The 20,412-nt window shown below is 37.8% G+C and overlaps 1 protein-coding gene across 4 annotated transcripts in view; it reads left to right on the top strand.

Moving 5' to 3' along the window:
- The window catches only part of LOC122798078 (corticotropin-releasing factor receptor 2), a 1,424,487-nt gene that overhangs the window by 491,486 nt on the left and 912,589 nt on the right, over positions 1-20,412 (top strand). For 2 of the 4 annotated variants that reach the window (XM_044066741.1, XM_044066744.1), the window contains one exon: positions 19,270-19,373. In XM_044066741.1, the coding sequence (XP_043922676.1) occupies positions 19,270-19,373 (104 nt within the window). Of the gene's footprint in view, positions 1-19,266; positions 19,374-20,412 lie in introns of all 4 variants that reach the window. The other 2 variants (XM_044066740.1, XM_044066742.1) reach the window with 1 other exon arrangement.

The following is a 20,412-nucleotide window of genomic DNA, read 5'->3' as shown; positions in this document are numbered from 1 at the left end:
AGAAATAGGCGTCAGAAGAGGAAGATGAAGAGTAGACAGAAAAGAAAGGCAGATTGTTTTAATGAGTATGTTGAGAGTCAGGAAATGTTTGCCCAGGGGACAGTGTTTAATTTATCATCATTGTCTCAAACAGATGCACAACTGTGATTATTGAACATGGGCCTTTCTTTTATCCCGGCTTCAGACAATAATTTTGTTACTGCCATAACTGATTTACATTTAATATGTGCAATGTGAATCATACATTGGTATTTCCAAATGAAAATTGTGATCAACATTTAAAGAATAAAACAGTAGTTTTATTCCCATGAACCAATCACTACTTGAAGCCTTTCATTGCGCATGTAAGAGAGACAATTCATTGAGGCATATGCTAAGTATACACTTAGTGTACACATTTTGTATTCAAGAACATCTCTACCACATTGCTTGTGCTATCTAGTCTCTCAGAAGGATTGCATTAAGGGTACACATAGTTTTCATTTTGTGCTAACCATTATGAATCCCTCTCAATATTTAAGGCTGCAAGAAAATCAACAGGAAAACTAAAATTAGGAGGAAGAAGGTGTGAGTTATACTTCTGCTGTCTTTTCACCTAGAATGGTGTACACCTGTTGTACACTTAGTGTAGGCATTCATGAATGTGCCCCAGTGTCATTAGATCAGCAAAGATATGTTTTATAATCTAACACCTGATGAAGTAAATGTGTTGAGCAAATTAAAATGTCACAATATTATTGAGATTAAACAAGTGGTTAAGATGGAAAGGTTACTGGCATGGATCAGACATACTGCCTGTTGGAAATGATTACTATTTTTGAGTTATTCAGCCATTATTAAATATCCAGATGCAAATGAATATAACTGGATCACTGGATATAATCCAGCATATATGCATTGGCCAAATAATGGCTATAGTTTTAAAGTTTGTTTTAAATCCAAGAAGTGTTAAGCACTGACTTTGTGCAATCTATATATTTCTTGTTTTAATAACGTATATCATGTAACAAGAGTATTAAATACCTCCCATAATGGAGGGTATTTTGGAAAGCCCGATAAAGTACTAATCAGAATGAAAGCATGCAATATTAAAGGTTCTGCAAAATCCTTTTTTGCATGGCTCTTTGTTCTTTCTATTGCTTGGTAGTTTTGCTGTGCTATGTCTGGCACACTATTTATATTCGTAAACTGCACATTTTTTGCATATATTACAAATTGCTGGTGATTTTAATGGGAACTTGTTAAATTAAATTGAAAACTGATATAGGAGCAGCAGGAATGTTGCAATGCAGTAGTCATGTCAGCACAATAGCTAACTGGAAAGCAGCAGTATTAATTTAACCTTTTGGATAGCGCTTAATTTCATTAAAATACATGGTGCTAATTTAATCTTCAGCATTTTCATTTGTGCCTCTTCTTTCTCTAGATTTAATTAAGCAAAACAGAATACCTCTGTGACCCAAAGAGTGACAGGACTAATGCAAAGCAGAATATAAAGGATTAGTTCAGATAAAATCACTTTAGCTAGCACATCTAAGAAACTGTCCTGCTCTCTCTGTCTCACTCTGTCTCTCTGATGCCATCTCTGTGGAAGGAGTAAAGATGTCTTATAGTTTCAAGTAGTTTATTAAGTTAAGTAAGCAAGTTAAGTAAGCAGACGCATCAGTGTCCTTATTTCAACAGGGAGGGCATCAGACAGACAGAGAGAGAGAGAGAGAGAGAGAGTGTCCTAGAGCTGCTAACTAAAGGGATTTTCTCTTAACTAATCCTTTATATTCTGTTTCGCATTGGTCCTGGCACTCTTTGGGTCACAGGTGGGATACTTGACCTGATTCATGCTTTCTGGATTACCTTTGTTTTTTAGACTTAACTATGTAGTACATTTGTCCAATCTTTGCAACATATGACAATCTGACCACTATCACATTGTTCTGTATGTGCTTACCACTTACCTTATATAGTCAAAAATATTATAAAAGAAAATAAAAAAAAAACAAAAACAAAAGCTTCTTATTCCCAGGAAGCATGCTCCTTTTTATGCTTTCTATAACAGCAGTAGTATTAGATTTAGGCTACAAATTTTCCCTATACTGCAGCTCAGTTATGTTTATCAAGTGACGTTTCTTTTAATCCTCTACGTATACATTTATTGTTATTTAACATGAAATGCCATTTTTTTGTTTTTACTTTACTTCATGTTAACCACCAGCTGTTCATTCCCAATCATCCAAATGGCCCATTTGTTCCTTTTCATCTGCTAGGAGTGATGGCTGAGCTGACCGTGGATGGAGAGCCATACTGCAGGAAGTCAGAATTAAACACCGTACTCCTAATACTGATTCCAGGCTCATCACTGAGACTCCCAGTCTGGGAAGTGAATGTACCCTCCTTCATGGTGATGTGCTTACCTGTGTCCTCACCATCTAGTAGTATGCACTGAGACACTAAAATGCCACACTCTGGTGTAATCCATGATTATAACTTCCTCACCCGGACATGTGCTACTTCTAACACTACCCTCCTATCTGCAGCATTGACTGAATAGTTAGACACACTGATGTTACCCTCAACAGGCTACAAGGGATAGGGTCACAGTCAGCAGTCTCTCTTTGAGATCAGTATTTGAGATGGGACCAAAGTACTTAGGTCCCCTTACCCAAACTATGAGTCAGTGTTCTTGTCACACACATTTGGGTGAATGAATTTAGATTATCTGCAGAAGATTTATAAATATAAGTCAGCTCTATATACCTGTGTCCAAGTCAGATAAGACATCTGTCTGGAGCAATGTCATGCTTTCTCTAAGAACGTTGCTTCATTTTTAACAAAAATAACTGATTTCAGCAAGTAGCTTATATACTTGTGACATACAAGTGGCAATCCGTTATGCATTAGCAAGGGAGACAATAACTGACAGGCTGGCCAGCTTTGCCATCCTATTATTTCTAATATTATTAGAATTATTTCTTTCATCAGTCTTCTGTATGTTGGCCAAGACCTTTTTGCCCTGCCTCCCTTCTTTTTGCCTATGTTGGGCCAAGTTCATTTGTTAGACATTCAAACCCAGAAAATTCAAACCCAATGTACATTAAACTGTCTCTTCTTCATTCTTTTAGTCTAACCAATAAACTGCATGGTTAATGCCTTTAGTTTGAACATAACTTGCTTGACATTTAGGCCTTCTTGATGCATAAGCATATACATATGTGTGTTGTAACAGAAACCTGTGTTTGGTGCTCTGATGACACTCCAGCTGCACCAGGGTACTGTTACATTTCAGACCACCTGAAAGATGGCAGAGGAGTAATTATTTTTACCTGCTCAAATATTAACCTATAACAAACACTTTATGATTCTAAATTTGAGCTCCTCAACATTTTGGTCACACCTGAGAAAGTCAATTGCTACATTACTACCAATTATAGAAAGCCTTCATGTCACTAAAGACCATAGTAGGTAAATTAACAAGTTGGACTACATATTTGTTAATCCTAATACCATAATTCTAGACAATTTCAGTTATCCATTCATAACCCGGAAACTTACACAACTAGGAATAAATATGCTCAGTATTTTCTAGATTTCATTAATGTCAATTCCCCAGATAAAACTATCCAAATTCCCACCATGTTGTTATAATGGCTGCATTTACCTTCAAACTTATAAGTGTTATTTCCTCCTTAATAAAATGTAGCCACTAGACTCTCACCTTTTCCTTCAAAATTAATACCAAATTGACCATAAATTGAACTACATTGAGGGACTACCCAAAAAACAAACATACATTATTTGTCGAGTCCTCAAGAATTTCAAAAGTGCAATGGCACCTGCTGACCTAACCTTGAAAGCCATCATATGTAGCCATGAGTTTTGTGTATAGCTAAAGGAATTTACTGGTAAGTCAGTAACATATAAGGTGGGATATTTAGGGTAAACCTTATGGAGAAAATCTCAAATAAACAAACCTTATACTAGGAGGAGGAAGTTATACATTTTGTATAAAAAATGTTTCCCCATCAGTCACATGGAGACATATTAGCAGGTCTACAAGGATCGTAAATACCTTATTAGGAATAGAAAGGCTAAATTGAAGGCAGCTAACTCTTTACAGGGTAATCATAAGGTTTATTCCAATTACATTAGGAGTATTAGAAGTAATGCCTGCTGTTGCACTAAACTTGATGTGAACAGCATTACCTGTTAGTCTTTATCTTTGTTAAGTGAGGAAATAAATTATAACCAAGGCTTAACATCCAATGATAACAATATTGTCATACCTATCAGGTGAGAGAACATATATTTAAGAGAATACATGAGTCATACTTTACAACAGTGAAATGCATAGAGATAGCTACAGCTATAATGTTAAACTCAGGTTAAAAAAGTCCTGCAAACATTATATTTTGTAATTCATATAAGATAATAACAATCCAACTGAAGAGCTGCACAGATGGATCAGAGTATGCATAGGCATGTTTTATTTAAAAAAGATATGTGTTTGATATGTGTTTGATATGTGTTTGATATGCGTTTGATATGCGTTTGATATGCGTTTGATATGTGTTTGATATGTGTTTGATATGCGTTTGATATGCGTTTGATATGCGTTTGATATGTGTTTGATATGTGTTTGATATGTGTTTGTGTTTGATATGTGTTTGATATGTGTTTGATATGTGTTTGTGTTTGATATGTGTTGATTACTATTCCTAGTACCCAGAAGGTTTTATGCTGCATGATTTTTAAAGAGCTACTGTAGAGGTGATTTAAGTGTACACATTCAAGACAGGGCATAGATTATATTACCATATTAGCGATGTTCCTCAAATCATGAGCCTGAAACTCAAAAGGGTTGAATAAAAATAAGAATTTAACCCCATAATGTCAAGTCCATGTTACCCACATTTGAATCCTTTCAGATAGTGAAAAATCTGATGAAGCGCATTAGTATAAGCTATGGGGAAAATGAAATACTACTAGCGCTATCTCTTCAGGAAATTGTATAATCTGCTGAATGAGAGGCAGTCCAGATTCAGCACTCATTGGACTTCCTGTGATGGCAACAACCTGAAACAGTAGTTGTCCATAAAGCAACACAGCTCAGATCATACACTGTCTGATGGTCACGTGGAATATTATACAGAAGAAGTAGGAGGCATCTGTTCAAGACAAATTCCTCTTATCAAGAAGACTCATTACAGCCTGTGACAACACATGAACTCAAAGATGTACACAAAAACAGACAATATGATGTGAAGTGTAAATCCAGACAAGTACAGCCTATTAGTTATTAATGAATAATACAGTTCTAGAAGAGCACATTAAAAATTGAAAAGTTGCTAAACTGATTTTTAATTATTTCTGTTTTTTATGATGAAATAGCTAATTAGTGACATGGTAATTAGAAGTAGTTAACTATCCTAAGAGAATGATTATGAATACACAGCTACTATACAAACATAAATATATATATTTTTAAAAAGCAGGGGTGTAACATATGGTGCGATATATTTAGCAGCAGTCTGTAAATTTAAACAGTACTACTTGCCGTATAGTCTTGCTAACAGTACTATGCAATCGCAATAACCATTTCTTAGAGGAAGGTACCATGTCCACAGTGCCCACCTTTTTTTTTAATTAATCCTTATAAACATATATTTACAGGAATTCAGTAATCAATTAATTTTTATACCATCATGAAACCAGTAATTCAAGATTTTTTGTCACAAAATTCTAGTTTCTTCTTGGAAGCACTTTGCCATATTGGTTGGCAGTGTTTCACAATTAATCATGTGACACACACTACCTTTATGGACAAGAGAATAATTAAGTTTGGATCCCAAGAATCATTCTGTATGGCATGCTACCTCAGTGCCCCTGTCCATTGCTGGGTCTTTTGCCTCTACTTTATCTGCCTGGGCTAACTCCAGATGTTCTTTGTGTTTCACTGTTGCAGTCATCACATTTGGTTTATCTGCCTGCAGGTAGCCCACAGTCGGCCTGAATACCAGAGTCTTGTGATTTCTGCGGTGGATGCTGTCGCTTCTTCCATGATGTCATGTCATCAGGGGTAAAAAAACATGCAGCCGACACGATTATATCAGCTTTTCTTGCTGTGCAGTGTCTGAAGCAGAAGCAGTTCGCAAGTGCCGTTCAGCCGCCTTCTGAAATTTTCATTTTTCGAGTTTCAAACCTGAAGTCTGAAGATAAGTACCCCATTGGGGATCTTTTTTTCTTACTCTAACCGATGTCAGAAAAAGTTAATAATTGTCTTGCCTGTGGAAAGCAAAATCCTCACAGAAATTTTCATTCTTGCTGCGTCACCTGTTCAGGTCCGGACCACAACGTTCCTCGCTGTTGGTTTTGTGCCTTGTTCAACACCCAAACTATTCGTCATTGGGCTATTTTTGTCACTAAATTCTTTTGCTCTTGTTCTCCGTATTCCAAAATGGCTTTGATAAGCCATCCGACTACCAATTTTCTGAAAAAAATGTAAGGATAAAGATGGAGACAGACCGCATAGGTCCAAAACTTCCAGCGATGCTTCTGTTAAGCTAGTCACCAGTCCGCCAGTACTCAGTGAGGTGCTTTCGCAGCCCCTGATACCCATTTCTACAGATTCACAGTCTTTTACTGAGACCCATTCGGAGTCCGGTATGCCGCGAGATGCTTCTTCGACTATGAAACCTGTGGATGTCTCTACCTTGGATGGGTCCTGAGCTGCTGTGCAGGCACTGGCTTCTGAGGGTGTATTCAGACCTTCTGATTTTCATATTAAACCAACAACTTCATTTCAAACCAAAAATACCAAATTTCTCAGAGTTCGCACTACTCCTAGGAAACTGGTGACCAAAGTGCATTCTCAGGCGCACGTGCCTCAGAAACAAATGTTTAGAATAGCTGAGATTCTTATTACTTTAATTAGGGGAAGCCAGCCTTCCTCCTCAAAAAGTCCAGGAACTGACTTTCCTTCTGATTCTTCAGATCATGAGTCTGTTGACTTTGATCCTTCTGATTACCAGTACATACCCTTGTCTACCTATGAGGATTCTGATGCAGAGGATTCCATTCCCTCTGCTTCCCCACCAGAAGATTTTTCCTTTGGTAAAACCTTTGGTAAAACCCTGCATACCCTTAGAGAGCATTTCTGCTGGGAGTGCCAGGACTACCCACAGTCCAAAAAGAGACTCAGGTAATTTTTAAACTTCTCATTACAGGCCTCTAGCCATCCCTCCTGTTCTGGAAATCCAGCCTTACCCCTGATACTTTGCCTCTATCTCCCAGGAAACCTGACAGGGACTACAGAGTACCTGACTCCCACAAATTCCTCTTTAAGAATCCTACTATGGATCCAGAGACTATTTCGCAGGGACCTAAAGGCACTAAGGCAACAACACCCAAAAACACTACCCCTTCAGACAGAAACTCTTGGGCTTTAGACAGATGGGCTAGGAAGGTATACGCCTCTGCTACTCTTGCCATCAGGGCTTTAAATTGCCAGTTTCATATGTTAAAGTATCAGCAACATATTATGGAGCTAATTAAACAGAACATTATGTTGATTCCTGATTGTGCAGAACATAAATATTTACAAGAGTTAATGCATTCTGCTAACCAAGTTGGAAAACATACTTTGCAATATGGTTTTGATGCCTTTGAAGCATCTGGCAGGGCTGCCGTCACAGGGTCTGTTCTTAGAAGGCATGCTTGGCTTACGGAACAATTCTTGCCAGACCATGTCAAAGCAAAAGTACTAGATGCACCATTAAACCTAGAATGCCTGTTTGGCAATAAAGCAGAAGAGGTCCTCAAAAAGATGGAGGAAAAATCTAAATCTATGCAAACTGTTAATGATTTCCTACAGGTACAGCCACCTAGATTCAGTAGGCAGTGGCCTTCTAAAACCTGGTCCTTTCCAGTCCCTCCCAAACCTTCTCAGTCCAAACCCAGGGGCAGCAGACCACCAAGATTACAGTCTCAGGGTATGCACAGATCTAAGCAATGGAGTGCTCCCACTGCTAAAACAGGGAGTGGTAAGCCACCATTCTATGGTAAAATCTCACAATGACTTATCCTTAACCCTTGCAAGCCTTGCCCAAGTACTTGCACCCTTAGGAGGAAAACTTGCCCTGCATGCAAAAAACTGGGAATACATCACACAGGACAGATAGGTCTTGAACATTGTACCCCAGGGATACAGATTTTACTTCCACTCACTGTCAACCCCAAGCAGATGGCTAGACCTCCCCCAAACCAGTGGGCTGAGGTCCAAAAGCAAGTAGTTTTTCTTCTCAGTATCAAGGCTACTCAACCTGTCCCAGCAGAGCAAAGGGGACAATGTTTTTACTCCAGACTGTTCCTGGTACCCAGAAAAGAAAATTATTGGTGCCCTATCCTGGATCTGTCTATTCTCAACACCTTTCTGGTAGTTCCAGGGTTCAAAATGCTTACTCTCCAACAGCTGTTTTCTATGCTAGCCCAAGACTTCTGGCTATCCACCATATACTTAAAAGAAGCTTATCTGCACATCCCCATAAGGGAATCTTGCAGAAAATATCTACATTTTAGAGCAGGCTCTATGCACTATCAGTTCTCTGCACTTCCCTTTGGCTTATCTACTGCACCCAGGGTATTCACAAGGTGCCTAGCTCCAGCCATTGCATATTGCAGGCAGAGAAAAATTCAAATGTACCCATACTTTGTCAATTGCCTGATTCAGGCAGACAGTCAGGAATTGCTACTACAGCACCTGACATTTGTAAAGAGACTTCTAACTTCACTGGGATACAACTTCAATGAAAAAAATCACATCTGATACCCAGCCAACAGATTGTATTCCTGGGAGCAAGCTTGAACACAACCTCCCAGATGGCATTCATCACCCCAGAAAAACACATTTATTTGACCAAACTACTTCAATCTACTGGCCACCAAAACCCAGCTATCTGCAAGAAAAATACTGCAAGCCCTAGGGTTCATGGCCTCTTGCATTCTACTAATTCCATATGCAAGACTACATATGAGGAAACTTCAATGGTACTTAAAAAGTCTCTGGTGTCAACATTCTCAGGACCTGGAAACAATGATTCCTATCATTCCTTGCCTAAAGGCGGAGTTCCTTTGGTGGGCAGAGGCCTGCTACCACAACAAGGGACTCCCTTTCACTAAGCCCCCTGCCACCCAAACCCTAATAACAGAAACATCAGACTATACATGGGGGGCTCACATGGCATGACAATGCATTCAAGGCAAATGTAGCCCAAAGCAAATGCACCTGCATATCAATCAAAAAGAAATGTTAGCTGTACAGAATGCTCTGACAGCCTTCAAATGACTTATTCTTCCAGAGCAACTATTGATAAAGACAGACAACACCACAGTTATGTTGTACATAAACAAGCAGGGGGGAGCCCATTCCTACCCACTCTGCAAATTAGCCATGGCTCTGTGGAACACAGCCTTGAGCAATCAAGTGCACCTGCAAGCTCAATTCCTGCCAGGCAAACTAAATTCACTGGCAGACGTCAGCAAAAATCTAATGGACCCACATGAGTGGAAACTAGAACCCAAAATATTCAAGCTTCTGATCTACAGGTGGGCGGCACCAGAAGTGGACCTCTTTGCTTCCCCTCAGAACTATCAGTTGAGCAAATATTGTACCAGAATTACCCACAGCCAAGCATGGAAAGTGGATGCCCTGTCCCTCCCATGAGAAAACCTCTCAATCTATGCCTTTCCCCCTCTGCCCCTCCTCTCAAAGGTTCTACTAAAGATCAAACAGGACAAGCCAAGGACAATCCTGATTGCACTGGACTGGCCATGCCAGCACTGATATCCACTTTTGAGCAGTCTGACAGTAATGCCACCATGGCACCTGCCTCAGACCCCTTCTCTGCTGTATCAGCAGGAGGGCCAAATTTTGCATCCTCGGCTCCAGACCCTGAACCTAGCAGCCTGGCTCATCCATTGAACTCATCACCAGCAACCCTCAGTAAACAGGTGCTAGATGTCATCCTTGAGGCAAGGAGACCTAGTACTAAAAAATCTTATTAGGAAAAGTGGAAAAGATACTGTTCTTGGAGACAGTCTCAGGGAATGGACACAACTGTGCCCAGCTTACCTCATATACTAGATTACTTAACAGAAATGCTCCACAAAAGCCTGTCCATCTCTTCTATTAAAATTCATGACTCTGCCATCTCAGCTCATTATAATACTGAGCCACCCCTCTTCTCTCATCCTATGGTCAAACAGTTCCTGAGAGGAGCCAAAAATGTAAGACCCCCAGGAGAGCTCCCACTCCAGCCTGGGACCTTAACTTTGTATTGGAAAAGCTCACGCTTCCTCCCTTTGAACCTGCTACTACCGCAGAGTTAAAATTCCTCTCCTGGAAAACAGCTTTACTTCTAGCCATCACTTCACCAAGAAGAGTGTCTGAATTGCTGGCTCTTATGGCCATGGAACCCTTCATTATCTTCCATGCGGACAGGGTTTCCCTCAGAACTGACCCATTATTTATGCTTAAGGTGGTATCTAGTGTGGCTTTAAACCAATCCATTCATTTGCCAACTTTTTTCCCTAATCCTCAGAATAAATGGGAAAGGATCCTGTACTTCCTGGATGTGCACAAGCAGCTTAGGTTCTATCTGGACAGGACTAAGCCTTTCAGAAAATCTGATCAGCTGATAGTTATCTTTGCTACAGGGGCAGAGGGCAAGGCCATTATAAAGCAAACCATTCCTAAATGGATAGCACACTGCATCCATTTCTGCTACAAACACCTACCCCACAGGGTATCAAAGCACACTCCACTAGGGCCACATCAACCTCTACAGCATTTGCCAGGGGAGTCCCTACCAGGGACATCCTGTAAGCTGCAACCTGGAGCTCTGTACACACTTTCACCAAGCATTACCACTTACCTATCTTATCTAAATCCAGAGCTAGATTTGCCACAGCAGTCTTACAGGGCCTGCTTGCCAACCCTAATGTTTCTTGACTGCCTGCACCCATCCTCAGCTTTGAGAATCAATGCAAATGTGATGACTGCAACAGTGAAACACGAAGAACATAGTACAGTTGTATACATTTACCATCAATGTAGATGTTCGAGTGTATTCACTGTTGCAGTCCTGGTTACCCTCCTTCCAGCCTCCTGACTTCTCTATACTTCTACCTATCCTTTTTGTTTGGCCATATCTTATATCATTGGTATTTGCTTGTTGCTGGGGGCGTGGGTTCCACACCACGTAATTGCTTCCTATTTTGGGGGTTCCTGACATCTGGGGCAAGAAAAACTGATGTAATGACGTCGGCTGCATGTTTATACCCCTGACGACATGACATCATGGAAGAAGCAACAGCATCTGATGCAGAAATCCCAAGACTCTGGTATTCAGGTCGACTGAGGGCTACTGCAGGCAGATAACCCAAATGTGATGACTGCAACAGTGAATACACTTGAACATTTATATTTATGGTAAGTGTACACAACTGTCCTTTCTGGGCTAAGGCTGGCAACAAATTTTAGGATTTCCCTGGGAGTCTTGATGTCTGTTGCTTCTGATGGGTATTTTACTTATGTCCTACCTTGTTCTTCCTTTCCCTGCAGTCTCCAGTAGATGTGAGAAGTGAGTATGCAGTCATGTACTGACATATCACCCCACCTCTGAATCAACATAGTCCAAGTTCTCCCATCTTTCCCGTCTTTGGCCATGCCCTCTTCCACATTTCCACCTTCAATAGAGGAATGACTGTAAGACTGCTCTGTCTCCAATGGATGGTAACAATCATCCCTCCCTGTGGCTCTGTCAGTCACTTGAACTGCTAATTAAAGTCAGGTCACCTGAGCCATAGTCCGAGCTTTATCCCTCTATGTCATCAGAGTGGCCTCTGTGGGCAAAAGACAGATTTAATCATTTTTTACTCAGACCTCAGACCCTGGGAAACCACCAGTCTTTCAGGAGTATAATAATTTTATAGTAAGTAGTCATCATCTGCAGTGACCACACAAGAAGCCACTGGAAAGCCAAAAAAAAATGTCAAGCTTTATTGTAAGGAAAAAAGACAGACAAGGCATGTTTTAATATTTAAGAGTTGCATCTAAGAAGTCACATTTAAAAATTCCTTGACAAGTTTTTTTTATGATAGGTTAATTAATTAATTGCAAGTAATATTTTTTTTTTCTTATAGACAGAATCTTTTTTTTAATGTCCTCCTATTGGAGAGCTTTTGTTTTTACTTCAAGGCTATATGTTCTTACAATAAAGTTGACATTTTTTGAAAAGAAAAAAGTTTGTTTTTTTTCAGAATCCCTATGACTTGTGTTTTATTTTTTATTTTTATTTTACATTTTATTTTACATTCTGTTAACTGGGAAAGTCCGAATTGGAATGAGCCAATTTTCATTGGAGGCCCAGGGAGAAATGCTCCAGATGCATGTCTTTGTAACATGGGAGGAAACCAGTGCACCAAGAGGAAACCCACATGAACGCATCTCGCTGTTTCTATGCTGGACTTTTGAATGGCATTGATCATATCTACAAAACACATATATGCTTTTGTGAGCATATATGGAATAGATGGCAATGATAACAAATGCGATGTACCTCATAAGCTAATAAAAGGCGTTTAATTTGGGAATCACAGAGGAATACATCCTATGTCTTTCATTCTAGCAAAACAACATATGAGTATACTTCCTTACTATAAGAAAAACATCTTCAAAGATAAGTCACATAGATCCACCAAAACTAAACAGGATTGTTTTCTGGATTTGTTTCTATTTTCACCAGAGCAGGAATAAACTGTCATAACATGGAAGTACCTGTTTATAACATTTGCCCTTGAATGGAAGATTTGAATAGGCAACCAATCACTTTTATGTTTGTGTTTATGTTGTAGGACTTTGGATCTGAGAATTGCATATTGGTGATTTAGTTTGTGGCAAAAACAACCAGATATATGTAGGTATATAGAAAAGAGACTTACAGTACTTCTTAAGGAAAAAAATAAGAAAAAGAAAAGTGAAACACGCTGCTGTTATGGAGACTATTAACCTTAAGGACCTGGTTTGTCTAACTTTATTAGAATCTCTGCATACTTATTGAAGAAAACAATCACCTAGGTATTACTCAGGTTTAGATGTTATAAAATCTGTCTCCCAACTATGACTTTTATCCAGCATTGTCTGAGACCATCATGATGTTCAGGAAAGCGTAATCCTGCCATATCTATGGTTGCACATTGTAGTGCAATGGCAAAAAATAAAATAAAATAAACTTCACCTGTTGTACCAGTGCTGCAGCTGGTAAAGTACACACATTTTCTAATTCCAGTTAGTAGATGCCACTGTTGTGTTTTCATTTCCAGTGATTGTGTCAAAATCTGAATATCTTATAATGTGTATCTTCTTTCTAGCTTTGAATGTAGCCATGTTAGAGAAATAATGAAGAGTTTTCTGCCATAAAATGGCAGCTATGCAGGGTCTTTGGCCAAGCTTGCTCAAATGTAGCAAACTTAAGAACATGTGACTTTGTATTACCCAGCTGTAATGGTACACTGTCAACAATGTAATCCCTTTCAAAAGGGAACAGATATTTTATGTAGATGATTTTCTTGCTTTAAGGGATGTTGGTGGTGGTGGTTCTGGCAGTGAGTGATACTGAATTATTGGAATACACAGTCTTAGAGAACTGATTTTGGTGGGGATAGGTGTTACTCACAAATCTAAGTTTTCCTGACCAAGTTAAGTGAACTTTGTTATGTTTTGCCAAAGTAAAGGGGAAGTCAGTTCATTTCAGATTAGACTTTCTGTAGCTGAACCATTTTACCATTAAGCTTCATCAACAGGAAAGGCTATGAATATGGACAAATTACATTTCGACTCTGTTTAGGTTGGAATGCTTGATGAATCCAAGGCTAGTATCTTAACAGAAAACTGAGGAGGATAAGGTTACCTTGAACTTTTAGCCTATACATATATTTATAGACTTAGTTCATATTTTAGGCTGAGCATACATAGGTTAAAACAACTTGAAATCTACTTCTGATTGCACTCCATCAAATAAGTTTTTTTGATGGAATTTTTCCTCATTACTATGTATAATACTTATTCCAATGCTGGTAATCTTCAGGAAATATTTGCTTAACATATAAAATGAAAGAAGCTAAACTTTACTTTGTGGTGTGACTTAGTGGACTTTGTAAAAAGGCATACAACAATGACACGCTTGCACATGTTAAAGATTACCATGTCTGCATAGATAAACTTTACGGTTATTTCTTTGGGGATTTGGCAGTAGCACAAACATATTGTAGTATTTTACAGAAATAGCTTAGAACATTCCTTTGAACACTGCAAGGAAAAAATCCACACACTGTAAGAAGTGTAAATGATTTGAAGAGGGTGGGTGCCACCCTTACACCAAGGCAAAATACAGGCATTACCTTTTGGAGCTTTTCTCACATTGCTATCAGCGGTAGGAAAAATATTTGATTTTGATGCATAAAAATCAGGTCAACAGCTCATTTCTTGTTCCAAGACTATTTTCAAAGAAAAAAGTACACCAGCAAAATGTTAAGATTGCATCTGTGATGATTTTTTTGTTACATTTCTTTAACTTCACCATGCCTAAGGAATGTTATCTCATGCAAACGTTAACTTTTTCAAACACTATGATAAGTTTAGTAGCAGGGTCATGGAAATATCTGAAAAGGGATTTTGTCGCTATTTGCAATAAGAAGTGCATGCAACAACACATGTATTTATGAATATGATTGTCTTCTCAATATTATTTCTGGACCTTTTCATATAAAGTTCATAACCACTGAAAAATATGATTTCTGATCATTTATTTGCCCGTCTTGGTCAAACTGAAATAAGTATTATGCTATCATGTCACAATTTTAAATCACCACTTGATAAAATGTATTTTACAGATAACGGGGTCATCGGAACCAAAACTAATTAAAAGAACTGACTCCTAGCAATAAACATATAGTTTTGAGATATAAATTACATCAGTGATATAAATAATGTCAAATATTTTGAACTCTGAACAATAAAATAATCTGATGAATGCATATTGAAATAATATTGTTTTTATTCTGAGACCATGCAGATATTTTACAAAATTCACTGCTCATGTGCAATTCACTTACGTACACACACACACACACACACACACACACACACACACACCCATGACTTTCGTACTGATCATGAAATTTAGTGCTGATCAGATAGCAAGATGTTAATATATACAGATAGATGCACATATATGCTCCCACGTGCACACACATATACATATATAACTTTTTGCACTTCTCTAAATGTTTCGTTATAAGTGCTAACCCCTTTATACAAATAGCTAATCATCATACTTGAGGTGTAAACTGCCATGAATCTTGTCTTCAAAATATGGCTACTTCTTGCATACCTTCATATGTATCAACTTCCCTCTGTAGTAAGACCCTAAATCAATATTTTTTTCCTTTAAAATTAAGAGTACTTCCTCCAGAAAAAAAACTTTTTGTTTTGTGATTTCTCAATAGCAAATCTTTACTTAGTTGATGATGTAAATACATGCTGCTATAATCTTCCATGTTCATAATATAAATAAATACTGCTATAATCTTCCATGTTGATAATATAAATAAATGCTGATATAGTCTTCTTCCATTGGACTCCATTGCTAATGTTGCCACCAATGCTTCTGACATCTTCTCCTACTTAGAAAATTATTTTTGATATGGCAGTCCCTATCTGTACCAGCTGTAATGAGAAACTTAAAAACAAACCACTGTGGTGGAATAGCTGTGTAAATATGCTGTATAACAAGTGAAGGACATTGCCTGTTTCTTAAAACAGGTCTCATTCTACCCAGCTTAACAACACATTTAAACAAGCTAGCAAAGAGCTTTAGGGTACCATCAAGAAGCACAACCATAATATAAACGTAAAACAGTCACTGAAACCAAAATTAACTGCAGATGTTTCTGTATGCCTGGAAGTTAAAAAATCCATCTATCTGTCCATCCACAACCCCTTTTTCACATTGTTGCATATGGGGTTGGGGGTTCATTTCAACAGTGACAATCATCTACAGCCAAGTTTTACACTGCCAGTTGCTAGCCCTGCTGCAGTAGTTCTTCCAGACCACATTCTTGTGTGCACACTCCTATCTGCGGACGGTTTGGAGTGTCCAGTCCACCTACTGCATGTCTTTGGAATGTGGGAGGAAAACAAAACAGCCAGAGGAGACCCACATAAACACAGGGAGCACATGCAGACTCCACACAGAAGGCACTGCAGTTGAAAATCAAACTGTGAATGCCCTTGCATTGAGGTGATAACACTACCCGATGCATGACTATGCACCCAGCAGTGTTCATGGCTACATTAATACTATTCACTCTGACCAAAAGGAAATACCTCCTTCCACAGTCAAATGTATTCCACAGTGACAGACAACCTCTGTAATTCTCATGGAACAAGTTGTCTCAGCCATCTCTATCCATGGGCCCTGACAACACAGCAGGATTTCTGATTATCATTTCCAAACATGACTTATCAGAAGCCCTGAATAACCTCTTTAATCCTTATCCACCAGTTACATTCTCAAAGCCTGGAAAACAGCCATAGTGATGCCATTGTGCAAGGGTCACTGAACCACAAAACCTGGTATCTATACACCCATTAGTGTCACTAGCCTTATGTATAAAACAATGGTATTTATTATCTCAGACCACATTAATCTGGACATTGACAATTTTTACAATGGGCCCTCATCAATTTGGATTTGTAAAAGCAAGTCCTGCCTTTATAAATCCATTAATTTCTTTGAAAAATTTACTGAGGCAGTAACGGTGCATATGCAGTGAATTCAGAGTATATGGAATTGGCCAAGGCCTTTGGCACTGATCTTCATGCAGGCAGCATTGACCAACTTGGAAATCTGAATATAGACCCATATGTCCTATAGTGCATAACTGTATGTCTTACAGGACCCATGTGGTTAGAGCTGCATGTGTCACTTCAGAAATGAAATGAGATACAATGGTACACATAAGGGTTCATTGTTGGGACCTCTCCTGTTTGGCATCTGTATCTCAGACATTGAAGCCAACATTACTAACCATTGACTGACTCACACTTTTTCGTAAATTGATTAAACTGTGTCCAGATTTTTGTTTCATATTTCTGTGGTTTTTCTGACAAATCACTGAGGACTAAAGTCTCTAAATAATGGCACATATTTTTTCAGACTTCTTATCCTTCAGAAAATGCATGCAAAGACAAATCCTTATTCTAACAACTTTCTACATTTATAAGAGCGATATTTAAAATGTGTCGCTATTTTTTGCCTTTGTCTCCACATTATTTGTCCAGATTTCTTGCAGTAAGAAGTTGAGAGGTATTATCTCATGGCTCTTTCAAGCTGAATAGTAATGTTTAGGTAAATGAATATCAATAGGAGCTTTATAATGAATAACGAATCTGAAGACAAATGAGTAAATGAGAATTAAGACTTCGCTGGATCGAGTCAAAACATAAGGAATTAACAAGACAGCCAAGATTCATTCCGACAGAGTCAAACTGGATGGGAAAGTTACCAATACAGCATAATGTGGAAGTGATTTGTTTATGAAAATGAACAATTAGATAAGCAATGTCAGACCCCCCCCCCCCATTTTATCATGTGTTGCCTTCTTCGGGGCTGAAGGAAGCTTCTAAATTTGATATTTTGGATTGGGTTTCTAATGGTCTATAAACTAATCGGGACTAATATTCAGCAGCCCAGAACAGCAATATATCCCAGGAATACTCAACCACAAAGTATGTAGCAAGACCTTTGTTAACATTTCATTTGATTTATTAATAAAGATCTTGTTTTATATATTGTAGTTGTGTAAAATTGAGACTAATTTTTAATACTTACCTATGTAGCTGTGAAGTTGTAAACACTTGTGCATATAATCATGTGTATCTGCACACACACTCACACACACACACACAATGCATACCTAGTCACATATACAATAACATATAGACAAATATTTATTTGTTTGTTAGCCACAATAGTGGCTGGTACAATCCTCATGGGTGACAGAGAAATCAGTAGAGCATACAAGATTATTATTTAGAATATCATCAGCATAAAATTGATTTGAGGAGGTCTATAAGTTAATTGTTAATAAAACGTGAGAAGAGAAAAGGGTATAGTGTAATCTTTCTGGTACTTTATGTTTTTAGTAGACAAAGGAGAGAGGAATATGACACTGTTGCAATATAAATGCTATTCTATGACATGTTCTTTTGAAATAACTAGAGTGTATCATTAACAAAACAAGATGTTACAGTCTGAAACCATACATGTGAAGATTGGGTTTAGTACCCTATATATGGCTGTGAATGTGTTGAACCCATTTCCATAGTCATGTTGCTGCTGATGTGGTCACATTTGTTAATATGGTCAAGAAGCTGTTAGTGTACATTTGCTTTTTCAATAGCTGTGCCTGTTAATGGTTTGTTGTTAGACAATTGTCCTGATTTTTTTTTTTATTTCCATAAGATACCTTTAGAAATCAAGGGAAGACTTCCTCATAATGTCCAAGCACCAAAGCTGAAATTCTCAATTACTGTGTTGTCTAGGAAGTCACTGTCAGGGTATTTCCTAAGTATGTATTGACAAGAGACTCCTTCATTTTGGGACAGTTCACCAGTTGTCATATTTGCATGATGATGGAGCCAATATACATATGTTCAGGGTGCATGATTAAGTTGTAAAATTCTTCAGTGGGTTGAATCCCTAATAGTTTAACTTGGTAAGCTTAGTCTGAGGAAAATCTTAGGGGATTAGTAGGTGAAGTTTCATGAAAAATATGATTAGAGCATCAATAGTCAAGTGTAGTTAAAGGACTTGAGATAGCAATTTGGCAAATGAGTGCTGCAACCATTCGGTTAGGATTGTTGCAATAAAGTTATCACAGCTTTTCCAGTAACTTTGTAAATATTTTTTTTCAAATTTCCCTGAAGTCTAAGGGGAAGTCTTGTAAAGCCCTGTTTCACTAATTCGTTTCTTGAGTTTATGCAAGCAAAGATGTTTCTCTTGAAGTTATATAATCTTTAATATAGACAGCTAGATAGATTTAGGACTTTTGAAAAGGTGTAACATGGCTGAATAGATTTAATACCATTTTACTATAAAGTAATGACTACACATTGGCTTATATGATTTTTTTTTTTTTTTTTTTTATTTCCAGAAGAAGTACCCGGTACATTACAACATTGCCCTTATCATTAATTATCTTGGACACTGTGTATCAGTGGGAGCTCTTGTTGTTGCCTTTGTGCTATTCCTGTGCTTAAGGTGAGTGTATTATATCTTAATTTCAATAACAACCTTTCTGGAATGTTTACCATCCTGTGCTGTAACTAAGCACTGCATGACTGGTTAATTCCGATGGATGATACCAAGTGTCAGCTAGGTATAGCTTTCTATTACAACCAGTGCTGTGTAAGTCTTTGTACTGTATGCTCAAGCTTAACTAAAAGCAAGGATATGTTATAAAATACTGCACTAGGTTAAATGTGCACTAATGTAACAAAACTAGCTTCTGAATTACTGGTTAATGTAAATGTTAGTATTTCGTAATCTGATAGTCAACAAACAGTACCAGAAAGTCTGTTTTCTAATCTTCACACACACTTGAACTTTATTAAAAAATTAACTTTTTCTAACGGTACTGTTTCCAACAAGATCATATACACTATATATATTAGGTTGTTGCTAGGCTCATATTCATACATAGCACAATTGTTTATATTTTATTTGTTTCTTATCTCTACAAATATATTCATGTTTGCTACCAACAGTAATCAGACTGAACAGCATGTTTTTGTTTCTACCATTTTACAAGTGATGTTCCACTCTAGTGATAGCATAGTGCAGATTGGTTAACCATCAGAAAAAGCTTCACTCAATATCTTTAAAAAAAAAATTGCAGAATTTTAGGTAAAATACTTTCTCAAAACCTTGAATTCTGCAGCTGTAAAGTTACAGTTGGAAAAATTTTATTTTATTTAAGAAATGTGAACAATATTCATGGATAAATTGAAATGGCAGATTAGACTGCTGAAAGCAGCTAGAAAATAAATCGAATTAATCAAAGAATGGTGATTACTTGATTACATTGAGTGTTTTAAATGCAATAGACATCAGTGACTATGTCCAGCTGTTTACATCTATATGCTTGTGTGGTTATAAAGAATGTAACTTAAAATGCAGGCCTTGTTTCATAATAAAGTTCAAAATGGGGAGATAATATAAAGACAATCAAATAATCAAAGTAAGTGAAATAATTTGACACCTTAACCTGTTTTGGTCCAAATTAACATAACATGAAACA

Source organism: Protopterus annectens, chromosome 3.part1 (assembly GCF_019279795.1).
Source record: "Protopterus annectens isolate FY-2018-M chromosome 3.part1, PAN1.0, whole genome shotgun sequence".
NCBI lineage: Eukaryota > Metazoa > Chordata > Ceratodontiformes > Protopteridae > Protopterus > Protopterus annectens.
The sequence above is the reverse complement of the archived record's forward strand: the minus strand, read 5'-3'. Positions and strand labels throughout refer to the sequence as shown.